General features: G+C 40.0%; 1 protein-coding gene across 2 annotated transcripts in view; it reads right to left on the bottom strand.

Annotated features, from left to right (window-relative positions):
• Nucleotides 1-11,103: 11,103 nt before the first annotated feature.
• The window catches only part of CFAP97 (cilia and flagella associated protein 97), a 34,989-nt gene continuing 29,726 nt past the window's right edge, over nucleotides 11,104-16,366 (bottom strand). For both annotated transcript variants that reach the window (XM_035292532.3, XM_035292533.3), the window contains exons 4-5: nucleotides 13,263-13,413; nucleotides 11,104-12,246 (exon numbers count right to left, since the gene is read on the bottom strand). In XM_035292532.3, the coding sequence (XP_035148423.2) occupies nucleotides 12,116-12,246; nucleotides 13,263-13,413 (282 nt within the window). In that variant the 3' untranslated portion in view covers nucleotides 11,104-12,115. The remainder of the gene's footprint in view (nucleotides 12,247-13,262; nucleotides 13,414-16,366) is intronic.

Genomic DNA, 16,366 nt, shown 5'->3' with positions numbered 1-16,366 from the left:
GCCGCCTCGCCCGCAGCCCCCTTTATATCCCCGCCCGGCTCTCGCGAGAAGAGGCGGGCCGTGGCCGGCGCGCGCGCCGCGCATTGGCTGGGCAGGTGCGGGGCGCCCCCTCCTCCCCGCCGCAGAGGGCATCGGGGGCGAAGGCGCTTCCTGGAGCGGGGCTGGGCCGGGGGCTGTGCCTGCGACTTGGGACGTTTAAAGGGCACATTCATGTTATCTGCCCCGCCGAGCCCAGGGAACACCGTGTCACCGCGGCATGTGGGCAGCGTATTTATAGCACAGGCCGCCTTAGGCCGGGGCGAAGCCGCCAGCGGGGCGTTCTTGACCCTCCGGCCTGCACGGGCCGCGCTCGGGCCCGGGGATTTCGGGCTGTTTCCTCCTCAGTCCATCTAAAGGCGCCCCCTGTCAGAGCTCGCTGCCTGGATATGGGTCTCTGCAGAGCCGTGCGCTCCCGAGAATAAATGGCCATCCTCCCAAATGGATACTAAGGTCGCCTGATGCTGTGATTGCCTCATAGAATCTGACAGCCCGCTGCCTTCCACTGCTGTTCATTCAACCGCTTGTTCAATCATTCATTCTGCTGTTACATATGGATGTGTCTGGCACTCGGGGCCCACGGGAAAGGCCGGGTACAGGGGCCACTAGGTGAATTCATACTTGTTTTGGCAAAACTCTATGACCCTAAAACATAGGACACTTGTTTTGCAAGCCCCTAAAGGGTTTAATGTACCACTCTGCTCTCAGCGGAATTTCAGCACATATCAGGGCAGAGTGTTCTCAGTCAGCTGGCGCCTTCTCGAGGGTCAGTGCTGTCAGCCTTCCAGAGAAGGTCCAGTCCTTGGCTGTATCTGCCTCTTTTTAATGGCAGCTGGGCTTGAGGAAATGCTCTTTAATCCCAGGAAATTGATTGCAATCATTTTCTTAAAATATATAGATCTGAGCTTTAATTTTCCTTAGCTTGTTTTTTAGGCAGTTCACGTAACCATTCAGGTTTTCAAATACAACTGTTCCGTCCCCTGAAATGACTGCAATTAGTTTCTACCTTTAAACTCTTTACTCTTTTCCCACGCTTGCTCATTTTCATTTGTACATTTAAAGTTTATTTGTTGTTTTTATAAGCTTTTTTTTTTTTTTTGTAATGCTTGCTGACATCATGTTAGAATTACGGAGCTGCAGCTGTGTGTCACCCTGGGCCTGGAGACTTTGGTATAGCAGCAGTCACTCAGGTTCCTCAGCCACAGAGGGCATGGGTTTATCCAAGAGTGGGGCAGGCTAGAGTTCCAAAATCCAGGTAAGCAGAATGAAAGCCGGGAACTAGTGCCAAGTTGCCAGAGGTCAGAGCAGACAGAAAGTCAAGAACTCAGAAGAGACAAACATAAAACATATATGTGTTCATTCAACAGACTCTTGTTGAGCATTTACTGTGTACCAAGAACTAAGGGTGGCCCTGCGGATTCCATATGAGTAGACGTGGCCCGTCTCCAAGGACCTTACAGTTCCATGTATGTGCCACTTGTTCCACTTCATCTATCACAGCTTCATTTAGAGATTTCCATGGATCAGCATAATCCACACAGGAATCCTTTTTAATTATAATTGTGTACTGTATCCCATCCCATAATATAGAGCGGTTGCTTCCCATCCCGTAATATAGGGCAGTTGCTTCCCATCCCATAATATAGATCAGTTGCTTTTAAAACTCTATTTTCCTTTTAATTACTCATTAGGATTGTGTCTTATTTTTATTATGAAAAATAGTCCAGGTGTGGTGGCTCATGCCTGTAATCCCAGCATTTTGGGAAGCCGAGTGAGTCACATTACCTGAGGTCAGGAGTTCGGGACCAGCCTGGCCAACATGGCAAAACCCCGTCTCTACTAAAAATACAAAAATTAGCCGAGCGTGGTGGCTCACGGCTATAATTCCAGCTGCGCATGAGGCTGAGGCACAAGAATCGCTTGAACCGGAGAGATGGAGTTTGCGGTGACCTGAGATCACTCCACTGTACTTCATCCTGGGCAACAGAGCAAGACTCTGACTCGAAAAAGAAAGAAAACGAAAACGAATACTGCTATACTGAAACGTACACAAACTTCATTTTCTCCTCTGAGTCTTTTTCTTCTCATATACTTCCCGAATGCAATGGACAGATTTAAGATTTTTAAAGTTTTGCAGCTTTTGGTACATATTGAGAAATTGCACTTCAGAAATACCGACCCACCAGTTATATAGGTGGGCCTTGGTTCTCCCACACTCTCCACACTGGCTTTAAAAAAGCATCTGCTAGTTATTTGTGGGTTATTTATGTTTTAATTCGTATTTCTTTAATTACTGTGAACCTGTATATATTCCATAAGATTCCATTTAATTTGACAGTTCGACAAGATTTCCCTTTTGTATAAACCTTTAATCTTCCTTGAGTACTGCTGCAGTGAAAGCAGAGTCTTTATCCATATTAACAATTCTTCATATATTTGGGGCAATAAATATGTGTTGAATGTTTTTCGTTTTGTTTTCCTTTTGACATTTATTATACTGTTCTATTAGTGTTATGGACAGATCTACAGTATTAGGATATACTTCATGTTCTGATGTAAATGTATCTCTTTTGTAGATATAGCAGTCTATTTACCCTAGTACATATATCGGTTTATTTTCTTGTACTTTCGGTAGCTATTTTTAAAATGTCTAACACTACGTTTTATACTGTATGGAGGTATGGATCTAATTTCACTTTTCTCCATATCATGCTTGGGTATGCCAATACAAATTCTTAAGCAGATATTTTCTTCTCTCCATCTGTCTTGTATTACGAAGTCTACTTTGTCATATATCAAATTCTCATAATAGCTTTAATTTATGAAATAGCCACACTATGACATATTTATTTCATCTTCATTTTAAAAAAAATAAGCTGATATATGATTTTACAGCTACTTAAAAAATTAAATTTTATCTGCTTATATGTCTGGATTCATTTTTACTATCAAGTTATTCAATTATTTAAATATCACCAGAAAGAGTTTAAATAGACATTTAAATTTAAAATGTCAACTTAATTAACATATTAATTCAGGAAGTATTATCATCTTTGTTACACTTAATTTTACCCATCAGTTTTTGATATTTTCTAAATGGGAGATATAGTTCTCCATGGCTGCCCTCCAGTTATTCCGTTCTATAGAGGGACTTGTTGGGATCCTTGACAAGAGGTTTTCCATGGAAATTCATACTCTGTCCTCAGCTTCCATGGACTTTCTCAGAAAAGAGAGGCCTCAGATGCCCTCTGGAGCATGAGCTGCCTGTGGTCACAAGATCCTGGTATCGCTTACACAGGCAGGGGAGAGAATGGCGCTCGGCAGAACACGTGTCCATCTGCCCAACCCAGTACTTAGTGGCTTTCTGCCAGCAGGAGAATGGACGAGGCATCTCGGAGATGAGAGGAAACTGCTTTCAAATTTGGATGGGATCTTGGATGCTGGGGGGGAATGGGGCCATGTAGAAATGAGAGTAGGGTGTAAAACTAGTGTTTTGGATTTTTAGTGGAAGCTCTTAGAGACTTTGCTCTTACTAAATTAGGAATAGAGAATGGGAGTAACTAAAGAGTAGGAGTCACAAGAAATAAAAACAACAAAGGATGTGCTAATGATGGTAATCACATAATGGCTGAGGGCAGGTGTGCATTTAAAGTATTAGGAATTAGAGCACACTATTTGTTCACATGGTAAATTTCGGCATTAAAGAGGAGCAAGATATTTACATATGTACGTATGCATGCATGTATTTTACAGACAGCGTCTTGCTTGTCACCTTGGCTGGAGCACAGTGGTGCAATCACAGCTCACTGAAACCGTGCACTCCTAGGCACAAGGGATCCTCCTGCTTCAGCCTCCCAAGTAGCTGAGACTACAGGCACACACCATCACGCCTGGATAGTTTTTTTTTTAACTTGCCGGTCTTGCTGTGGTCTCTTGGTTTTGCTATGTTGCCCAGGCTACGTGGAGAAGCTTGCATGCCAGGAACAGACATAGTTGTGCTGCCTACAGGCAATTCCAACGCAGCCTGGCAAGGACCCAGGAAGGGATTCTGGTTATACTTTCAGCAGAGTGACCTTCGGTGTGTTGCCTGTCAGAACTTGCATGCTTTTTACATTTTATGAATGTTCGAAGTTTTGTTAGAAGGATTTGGCACCTTACTAATTAAATGAGGTGATTTCAGAGGGCAGAGGAGCCCTTGAATCATAGAAAAGACAGAGGGACTTCTAGAAGGCACTCCGCTTCTGGGGGAAGCTGATTCAGGTTGGCCTCTGGGTTGCCGGAGGCCGGCAGACCTGGGGGACCCTCAGCCCACCCCTAATGAACACAGGCAGACCCTGTGCACCTCCTAAAGACAGATTCAGAACCTTTTTTCCCCCACTTAGTCTTGGCACCTCTCCTTCCAACAAGCACACTGAGTTGATCACACAGCACAATGAAGCTTATGTTTATGCTTGTATAATAATGCCTTCCTGCCGGGCGTGGTGGCTCACACCTGTAATCCCAGCACTTTGGGAGGCCGAGGTGGGTGGATCACCCGAGTTCAGGAGTTCAAGACCAGTCTGACCAACATGGTGAAACCCCATCTCTACTAAATACAAAAAATCAGCCAGGCATGGTGACACATGCCAGTAGTCTCAGCTACTTGGGGGCCTGAGGCAGGAGAATTGCTTAAACCCAGAAGGTAGAAGTTGAATGAGCCCAGATTGCAGCATTGCGCTCCAGCCGCGGCAACAAGAGCTAAACTCCATCTCAATAATAATAAAAATAAAGATAATGCCTTCTGACCATAACCACACATCTTCCAGGCTGCCACCTTCCAATTCTGCCAATAGCCAACCTCTGGGAATACAGCTGTTAACCCACTTGGAGTTGACTGGGTCCATTTTCTAAACACATTTTGAACGAGGTTTTGTGTTTCACATAGCCTATCAATCATTTTTTAAAACACGTGCTTTATTCCTATTATTAAAATCAATATGTAACAAATGTTATCAGAGAGACCATTTTTTATCATCTGTGCTACTGAAGAACAATTTTGTGCTGTTTTAATGAATGAGTGTTTTTATCCATATGCATTCTTTTACCTCATGACCCTTTCCTCATAGTGAGCTACACATTCTGTGTCACTGTCACAGAAAGAAAATATTCAGGAAGCAGAGGAAATAAGAGTCTATTCTCGGCATTAGAATTTCCAAAGAAAGAGAAAAAACTCAAGTCCAGTGGACTTTGTAGAATACTTGAGGGAAAACAAAAAGCTTGCTGCTATACGGTGTATATGAAACAGTTTAGATGTGGGTCCCATCCCCAAGGTATCTCGTTTATATGCGCATATTCCAAAATCTGAAAATATCGGAAATTCAAAATGCTCTATCTCCAAGCATTTCAGATACGGTACACATAACCTTTAATGACTGAAGCAACATTAAAATATCCAGGAAGGGGCCAGGCAGGGTGGCTTGTGCCTGTAATCCCAGTACTCTGGGAGGCCAAGATAGGCAGACTGCTTGAACCCAGGACTTCAAGACCAGACTGGACAACATGGCGAAACCCTGTCTCTACAAAAAAACAAGAAACAAGAACAAAAATCAGTGAAGTGTGGTGGCGCATACCTGCAGTCTTGCTACTTTGGGGACTGAGGAGGAGGGATCGCTTGAGCCCAGAAGGTGGGGAGGCTACAGTGAGCCAAGTTTGTACCACCACACTACAGCCAGGGCAACAGAACAAGACCCTGTCTCAGAGAAGTAAGACTCATCCATCTTCCGTCTTCAAGAGACCGATCTCACACCACAGGCTCAAAGTCAAGTGTTGGAGAAAGATCTACTATGCAAACAGAAATCAAAAAAGAGCATGAGTCGCTATTCTTGTATCAGATAAAACAGACTCTAAACCAATAAAAATTAAGGAGGACAACTAAGGGCATTACATAATGATAAAGGGCATAATCCAACAAGAAGACCTTACAACTTTAAACGTACGCTCACAACGACGGAACACCCAGCTTCATCATTCAGCATCTTCTTGGCCTATGAAAAGACTTAGACAACCACACAATAATAGTGGGAGACTTCCACACCCCACTCACGGCATTAGACAGATCATTGAGGCAGAAAAACTAACAGAGAAGCTTGATCTAAACTCAACAGCTGACCAAGTGGACCTCGTAGACATCTCTACAGAACACTCCACCCAACCACAGAATATCCATTCTCCTCTGCACACAGAACACACGGATCAACCACAAGCTCAGTCATAAAGCAAGTCTCCAAAAATTTTAAAAACCCTAAAACCATACCAAGCACATTCTCACACCATAGTATATAAATAACTAAAATGAGAGAAGCACCGAATGATACTGAGATGCAAAAATCTATATAAAAGCCAGGTGCAGTGGCTCCCACCTGTAATCCCAACACTTTGGGAGGCTGACATCGGCAGATCACTTGAGGCCAAAAGTTTGAGACCAGCCTGGCCAACATGGAGAAACCCCATCTCTACTAAAAATACAAAAATCAGCCTGCTGTGGTGGTGTGCACCTATAGTCCCAGCTACTTGGGAGGCTGAGGAGGGATGATTGCTTGAGCCTGGGAGGCAGAAGTTGCAGTGAGACAAGATCATGCCACTGCGCTCCAGCCTGGGGGCCCAGAGCAAGACCCTGTCCCCGCCCGCCAAAAAAAATTCATACACCAAGAGTTCTTTGAAAAAACAAACAAGATTAATAGACTGCTAGCTAGATTAACAAAGAAAATGGATCCAAATAAGTATAATCAGAAAGACAACGACAATGCAACCCATGGAAATACAAGATACTCAGAATACTACGGAAAACTCTATGCACACAAATTTTAACATCTAGAGGAAATGGGTACATTCTTAGAAACACACCATCTCCCAAGATTGAATCAGGAAGAGGCTGAAACCTTGAATAGACCAATATTGAGCTCTGAAACAGAATCAGTTACCAAAAATAAAAAAACCCAATGAAGCCCTGCAAAAGATGGATTCACAGCCAAATTCTACCAGACACGCGAGAAAGAACTAGTACTGATCCTACTGAAACCATTCCAAAAAAACTGAGGAGGAAGGGAACCTCCCTGACTCATTCTATGAAGCAGCATCAGCCTGATAACCAAAATCTGGCAGAGATACAAGAAAGAAATCTTCAGGCCAATATCCCTGATGCACAGATGCAAAAATTCTCAACAAAATACTAGCAAACTGAGTGCAGCAGCACATGTAAAAATTAATTCACCATGATTAAGTAGGCTTTATTCCTAGGATGCAAGGCTGGTTCAACACCTGTAAGTCAATAAATGTTACTTACCACATAAACAGAATTAAAAGCAAAAACTGTACGATCATCTCAATAGACCCAGAGAAAGCTTTTGGTAAAATCCAACATCCCTCATGATTTAAGAAAAACCCTCAACAGACTAGGCATTGATGGAACTTACATCAAAACAAGAGCCCTCAATGACAAACCCAGAGCCAACATCATACTGAACAAGCAAAAGCCGGAAGCATTCCCCTTGAGAAAACAAGGATGCCTGCTCTCACCACTCCGACTCAACATGGTATCAGAAGTCCTGGCTACAGCAATAAAGGGCATCCAAACAGGAGAGTAAATCAAACTACCGCTCTTTACTGACAATATGATACCCTATTTAGAAAACCCTAAAGGCTACTAGAACTGATAAACCAGGTAAATCTCAGAAGCGTCATCTAGAGAAAATAGTGCAACTTACCTGCCAAGTAAATTTTGAAATGAAAGCACAGAATCTTAAGAGTCTATTATGGTGGCTCCAGAAATATCTCTAAATAAGTTAAAAATCTGTCACCAGAATTAAAAAGTCAAATGTGATTTTCTGCCATAACATAGCCTTCTTTCTCTTTGCTGTTGAGAGCTCAGATATGCTACTGCAGGAGCTACTCTGGAATTTACTCCAATGGCACTAATTTCATTAAACGTTCGTTAAAAAAATTCCTAAACTGATGTTTGCAGTTTTAGAGTGTTTATTACTCATATGAAACACCTATGAAATGTTGATTTGCCTGCCACTTTTAAAAAATATTTATTGGCTGGGCACGGTGGCTCATGCCTGTAATCCCAACACTTTGGGAGGCTGAGGTGGGCAGATCACTTGAGGTCAGGGTTCAAGACCAGCCTGGCCAACATGGCAAAGCCTCATCTCTACTAAAAATACAAAAAATTAGCCAGGCATGGTGGCATGTGCCTGTAATCTCAGCTACTGGGGAGGCTGAGGCAGGAGAATCACTCAAACCTGGGAGGCAGAGGTTGCAGTGAGCCAAGATCACACCACTGCACTCTAGCCTGGGCAACAAGAGTGAGACTCCATCTCAAAACAAACACACAAACAACAACAAAACCCTTTTTTTTAGGCTCTGAGAGTGTCCACTGTATTGTGGTACCATAACCATTTTACAGAAGCAATTAGTTTAAAGAAGTTGATTAAGAATATAATTTTAAGCAAACTCTTTTCAATGTAAATATACTTTCAAAGACAGAAATAACTGACACCATCCTTCCAACTTTATTCCTACTAATCCTTGGTCTTGTAAGGCACATAGAAGTTATTCTAATTTTGAAAACAAGAGTGCATTGTAGAGATAAATATAGGATCAAAACTCAGTTGTCTTTAATTCTTTTCTTTCTTCATTATGCCAGGCTAGTTCTAAATGCCTAAAATACTGTAAAATGGACTAGAAAACGTTGAGGATGTCAATTTTATGTTTCTTACCAATCTTTACTCATAGAAATGAATAAGCCATTACTGTTAAGCACATTTTCTAAGATGGTATATAATCATTTATAGGTTAAGACTTTTTGGCATTGAAAATATTGAACTTTTTATGAATTTAATTATTAAAGTATAATCAACTCACATCTTTGGATTTAAATTGGTCTTTATATGTTTCATAGTATGCAATATTTGAAGAATCTGAGATGAGATGCACACCCATCACATACCCATCACAGCCACCTTCTCACAGTTGCCTAGACACCCATTTGGACACTAGGGTTAGCAGGGTGAAAACAACTACATCACAATACATTTTTAAGCAAATCAAAAAATTTATTTGGAGTAGTAGCTAAGAAACGGCTTTTTATGGAAACTGGAAAATAAAGCAGAGGAAGTGCAAGAGCTACCCCTTACGAAGTAACTTTAATAGTTAAAAAACTTTCATAGAATTGTACTAAAAAGGAGGCAACATTACTTTCTGACAAAGATAAAAATAACTGAACAAGAATCTGGCCTAATAACTTGACATTGGGTTAGTATACTTTCTAGTTATAGACATAAATCTTCAAAGTACATATATTCAGTACAAGTCACAAATCTATAAAACAGTGCTAGACCATCCCTGACTTTTCATGTTCTTGAAAATGAGAAGAGTAATAGATTAAAGAAGTCACTCCTTCTTAAGAATGTCCCTTAAACTGTAACAGCTTCATAGCACCTTGACTTAGAGAATATACCACATTTTCCAACTCCTATTTATCTATTTATATGCATTATATGTAAGTGACAATGACAACAGAATTGTAAATTCTGCTTAAAAAAGACTGTTGCCCCTTCAACTTCTACTTCCAGTTGGATCAGTTATCAGTAATACTTCCATGAACTTCCCCTTTCAAAGGAGTAAAAACCAAAGTGTTAAATTAGTACATAAAAGTAGTTTTATTTATAAAATTATTATGTGTTGTATCCTGACATGTGGCAGCAAAGATAATATCAAATGTAATCAGAGACTAATACCATTATGAACAGGAATTATATATCTAATATATATATTATATACAAATAGAATCTTTTATATATGTCGATTTTATATATATAATCTTTTATATATATGAAGAGATTTTATATATAATCTTTTATATATAGAGATTTTATATATAATCTCATATAGAGATTTTATATATGTAATCTCATATATAAAGAGATTTTTATATATAATCATATATAAAGAGATTTTTATATATAATCATATATAAAGAGATTTTTATATATAATCATATATAGATTTTTATATATACTCATATATAGATTTTTATATATAATCATATATATAGAGATTTTTATATATAATCTTATATATAAAGAGATTTTTATATATAATCTTATATATATAAAGAGATTTTATATATGTGATCTTTTACATATACAAAGAAATTTTATATATATATAAAACATATATATGTTTTTTCCTGGAATAACTTAAAAATCAATTTTAAAAAACTGATTAATTCACTATTGGACAGATGTTAAATGCTGAATTTAAAATTCAGCATTATCTTCTCTCTCCTGAAATATAAGTTGTTACATAAACATTAAAAGTACAGTAAGTTAAAAAACAAAAGAAAATAAAGCCGTGGTTGAGTACAGCTAAAGCTTATATATACAGCAGGCAGAATAAGTTGTTCACCAGAACAGGCCATCAAATAACACTGAGTGAACATCATAGCCCACAAAAGAAGCAGACCCTTAAAGCCAGGTTGTGGTCATGAATTCTTTTTTTTAACCTCCCCGCTCCCATGTTCACATGCCCTATCCTCAACAAAATCTAATACGAACTAAAACCAAGACATTTTGAATTGGTGTTTTGTAAAATGCAGTAGCACCTTCCTGTTAAAGGTGCTAAGGAAAGAAGCATTCAGAGCACACGCTGCAGAACCTGAGCACAGAAAAATAAAACTCTTATAGTGGCTACAGATCAAAAACGCATACTGAAAAAAGAGTTTTGTCATCTAACATGAAACCTTTCCAATATATTTTAAGGTATACTGAAAAGGCGACTAGCGAAAAATGGTGGCAACAGTGAGATATCATACTTTGTTACATGAAAGCCTAAAGTTTGACGGAAAAGTCAACTATATTAAACCCTATCTGCCGTTACCAATTCCATCGAGATTAGCTAGGTGTTTAAATGTGGGACTGGTAAAAATATTACTTCCAGGATTTAATCAAATAAATCAAACTAAACCAAAACAAGAAAATCAGCTAATATTTAAAGCAGCAGCCTCAACAAATGTGTGATTTATTTCCCTTTTTGTTCAAATTTTCGTTTTCTTTTTCAGGCTTATAAATATTGGCTTTCTAAGTCTACTCTAATAACATAATAAATACCAAATCACAGCACACATGCTAGCAATGTTACCTAAAACACTGCTCCTCTGACACACCTCAGGATCTGCTTCTTGGCTGTTCGTGCTGACAGTGCTATTTTACTGATTCAACAAATACTTGGTTTTCCTTATGATGCAGCCGTGGTGGTTCTTCAACGATCCACGAGTTAGAAGACTGCAGCGCTAAAACCTACCTCATTTCTAAGAATCAGTAATAGGACTTAACCTGAATGTATAAAAACACCAAAGGGGAGCTTCTAAGTAGAACTTTCTGATGTTCATATCTGAAATGGTTTGGAATGGTTGATCAGACTTTTAAGATCTAAATCAGTGCACTTATACAATAACTAGACACCTCTGGTGAATCACAAGAATTGGTCCAACAGAAGCATCTTGCAATCTGCTCATCAAATCTCGATCAGCTGTACTAATAAAAAGAAATTTCAAGATTTGTTTCATAAGCATTAAATCTCATAAAATCAAGCTACGTCATACCACATAAGTTCTAAGGCAAATAAAAAACAAAGCCAGCCAAATTTAGGAGCTGAGCTCATGGTATAACACTTATAAAGAAATGAAAATAACACAAATTGAAAACTATGTAGTGAATATCTTGGGTACAACATGCAATGATACTATCACTTCTGTTCTGTCAGCATGACACCTTAATTTATATAATTAGAAGATACACATGCATACCACTATTTCTCTATTAAGAGCACATACACGTCACATAAATATATCCTCAAGAAACACTTTTCACATGAAATCAGTTTTTTGACAATAATTTTGCACTGAATAACAATAAATTACCACTCACTGTTGACCTTAAATTGCTAAAACAGTGTTACGGATGTTTACACAGAGTTAAAGTAACATGCACAAGCACTTCAGTAAGAGTGGTGTGAACAATGTTTAAAGTAAAAAAGGGTTTTATAACCAAGCTGTGCGGACATTAGGGGGTTTAGATCTTCTTCGAGGGTGGCCACTGGCGGTGTCAACAGCTGATCGCTGACTCCTGCAACTGAGACCACTGGTAGCACTGGATGTCCTGGAAGCTCCCCCTGAAAATATACACAGAGAAAATATCTGAGAAACTTCTTCTCACCTTACGTCCAGACTAGCTTTTCTTCCACATTCTATGTGTATCTAATAGTCTAATAGCAATGATTCCTGACTAGGAATGTACTTCAGAATTTCCTGTGGAATTTAAAAAATATAGTAACAAACACATCCAGATGCCACATCAGGTGATTTTGATTCACTAGATTGGCACAGAAAGCAAACATTTCTAAAGGCTTCTCAAATAATTCACGTAGAAAACAAATCACTTTGTATAACCATTTATGTATCTAATCAACAAATAACTTACTGCATTCAGGGATAATGCTAAGCATGAGTTCCTCACATAAGACCCCGTCTCAGTCACCAGACCGTGGAAGCACGGTTTGTAGAAGGAATAAATGGCATTCCTAGTCATTTGAGAGTTTAAGACTCGTATGCGCGGGCCCCGGAAAGCTGTGGCACTGAGTGGCTTAGTGTTACCTTCCAGTTTTTACATAGCTTGGAATGCAAACATGAAGTGACAGCTCAGACTGTAGAGGACACTGGCCTTTCCAGATGTGGCGCACTCCAGCACTGAACAGTCACTCCACTCCTGTGTTCTCTGGGGCACACAACTGGTTGCTCATTTTTGTTTTAGTAATCCAATGGGTAAGAAAAAGCAGATATAAGGGCTGGGGGCTATTAGCAGTAATTCTTAACTACCTCGGGAGAATGCTTCAGCGGCTTTTAACAGCACATCTATGCATTTCTTCCTGTAATAAATTCTGAAATTAAAAGTCCCCCTTCAGTTACCTAAGAACCTCCTGATACTTTCAACTCTTTTATCTCCTGGTTTCCTTCCTGCACGGTCATTACAAGCTGTAAATGAAACCTGAAAGTAAGTGAATTGATGCAAATGAAATGTGACAGTGAAACATGACAGGAGAATGCATTCCAGAAGTATCACAATCATGTAAGTTAGGTTTTTTTGGATACAAGATACAAATAAGTATAAAATGGTTTTGAATATGCTTACTTAATGGGCTGTATTGGCCAAGAGTGGATCTGGCTCGTCTCGACGATGGGGATGAGTTGAGGTAACCCATATTGCGATGATACTCCATCAGCTGTTCTGAGCGTTTCATGCCAACTGTTGGTTTCACAGCCTCGAGCCTCTTTAATAAAGCCTTCAATAAAGACAATCAGTTTGAAAGTCAAGGTTAAACAGCAGTCATTTTTAACAAGGCAATACATTCTAGAGCCTGACATTCACTTTGTTTTCGTTTTTTTAAGAGGCAAGGTCCTTACTCTGTCACCCAGGCTGGCGTTGAACTCCTGGGCTTAAGGGGTCCCCCCATCTCAGCCTCTCAAGTAGCTGGGATTACAGGTGAGACCTACCACATCAAGCCAAAATAGTTTAAATCATTCCTGACACACCATGTGAAAAACACATTTCAAATAATATAATTCCATAAAAACCCAAGGGTTTTTGCGTATCCCACAGCTAACCAAACCACTACGGTGTAACAACTCATCCGGGGGTGTCCAACGGGAAGAACACAGTCATGGGTTCTGAGTTTCTCTGAGGCGAGTTCTTAGTATACTCCTTTCTATGTATCACTACAGACGGAAACTAATACCATGGCCTGAGGCTGCTAAAAGCCTAAAACAGAACAACAACAACTACAAAACACGGTGAGTTAGACAAGCTTGCTAGAGGCAGAATCCTGTTGTGCCAGGTTAGTCTTAGGAAAGGTGCTGTTAAGTTGAAATAAAATACATTAAACCTGATTTTCTCATAGACATGACATAATGGTGTCACTCACATATGGGAGCGACTATGATTCCATCCATGCACACTGCGGAGCGAGCAATGTCTTTCACTCTGCTTCCTTTGTAGAAGTGCCTCAAGGGCTGGTAGTCCACTGGGGAAAGGGCAGGAGGGAGGGCCCTTGACTCTTCCACTGCTCATTTCTACCAGCCCAACTATGCTTTCCGTATTGTCTGTTTTATATACTAAAGATTCTGCGTAACATTTAATGTGAAGAAAAAAGCTTTTGCTGTTAAGAAGTTCGAAAACCAATTACTACAGAATATAAAGCTTTAAAAAGGATATGTAGGCTGCGTACGGTGGCTCACACCTGTAGTCCCAGCACTTTGGGAGGCCAAGGCGGGTGGATCACCTGCTTGAGCTCAGGAGCTGGAAACCAGCCTGGACAACACGGTGAAACCCTGTCTCCATGTTTATAATATTTTAATAAATAAGAGGGGTCTGAACCAAGTGGCCGAGGCAACCCAGTACCAATAACATGGTATTTTGTATGATGCAGTAAGTAACACACTAATGTATGATGCTCTAAATTTTGTTAATAATTATTTCTTAAAAGGTGAAAGCGTTTATTCTGTTTGCTTTTCATAGGCACTGTTGAGAAAGAAATACCGAGGTAGACTAAGTAGCTTGGGGAATTGATCCATGATTGGGTTTTATTATTTTCTTTACTGATTGAAACTGCCTCTGAAGGAAGCTGATCTTAATTTGCAAAACGAGTGCCGGCCTGTGCTGAGTTTCACATAAAAAATCAGACTCATGAATTCAGTCACAGGACAACATTTGGGATACATTCAGTTAAAAATACATTATTTGAAAATTTTTACCTGTTTTGACATTTTTAATGTGACTATTAGAAAATTTAAAATTATGCATATGGCTCACGTTTCTACTATTCTAGAGTATATCAAATAAGATCTTACTAACAATTAGAGAAAAATATTGTTCACAAATTACTACGTACACAGAGTAAAAAGAATACTAGTGATTTTCCACTGCTGAATCAAACAGCTAGCACTGGGCGAAGTGGCTCACACCTATAATCCCAGCACTTTGGGAGGCCAAGGTGGGAAGATTGCTTGACCCCAAAGTTCAACACCAGCCTAGGCAACAAAGTGAGACCTGCTCCACCAACTCTGTGAAAACAAAAAAATTAGCCGGGCATGGTGACGTGTGCCTGTGGTCACAGCCACATGGGAGGCTGAGGTAGAAGCAGGAGGCTTGCTCAGGAGGATTGTTCAGGAGGTAGAGCCTGCAGTGAGCTGTGTTCATGCCACTGCACTCCAGACTGGCGACAAAGCAAGATCATATCTCAAAAAACAAAAACAAAAAAATAGCTGAAATATTTTTACATAAAATTAACTATTTTGGAGAACAATAAAAGCTGTAAGAAGTAGTTAACAGTTTTTACCCTATTTGTATACATAGAACAACCACGACATTAAGGGTTTCAACTTTTCCAAAGTAAACCCTGGCTGGGCGCAGTGGCTCACGCCTGTAATCCCAGCACTTTGGGAGGCTGAGGCGGGTGGGCGATCTGGGGTCAGGAGTCTGAGACCAGCCTGACCACTATGGTGAAACCCTGTCTCTACTAAAAATACAAAAACTATCCCAGTGTGGTAGCGGGTACCTGGTTCCTTTCTAAGGAACCCAGCTTCCTTAAAAAGCTAAACATAAAATTACCGTCTGACCCAGGAATTCTACTCTTACGTGTACACCCTAAGGAACTAAAAGCAGAGACGTGAGCAGGTACTAGCCAATATTCACTGCGGTATTATTCACTACAGCTTAGCTCTATACCTACAATGGAGTAATATTCAGCCATAAAAAGGAATGAAGTTCTGATACATGTTACAACGTAGACGAAACACGAAAACATTTTAAGTGAAATAGACTAGATACAAAATGACAAATACTGTCCCATTCTACTCCTATGAAATATTTAGAATAGCCAAATTCACAGAGACAGAAAGTAGACTAGACGCCCTCAGGGGACAAGGGGTGGGGAAAGGAGAGCTGTTTAATAAGCCCAGCATCTGTATGAACTGATGAAACACAGTAGTGATGGTCGCATAACACTGTGAATATGCTTAACGTCACTCAATTACACACTTAAAAACAGTTAAAATGGTGAATTTTACATTATGTATACATGAGTACAACTTAATAATATACCAAAAACCATTGAATGTGTACCCTTTAAATGGGTGACAGTATGTGAATTATACCTCAGTAAAGCTGGTTAAAAAAAAAAAGTAAACCCTGCCGGGCGCGGTGGCTCACGCCTGTGATCCCAGCACTTTGGGAGGCCG

Source organism: Callithrix jacchus, chromosome 3 (assembly GCF_049354715.1).
Source record: "Callithrix jacchus isolate 240 chromosome 3, calJac240_pri, whole genome shotgun sequence".
NCBI lineage: Eukaryota > Metazoa > Chordata > Mammalia > Primates > Cebidae > Callithrix > Callithrix jacchus.
Note: the sequence above shows the minus strand (reverse complement) of the source record. Positions and strands in the feature narration are given on the sequence as shown.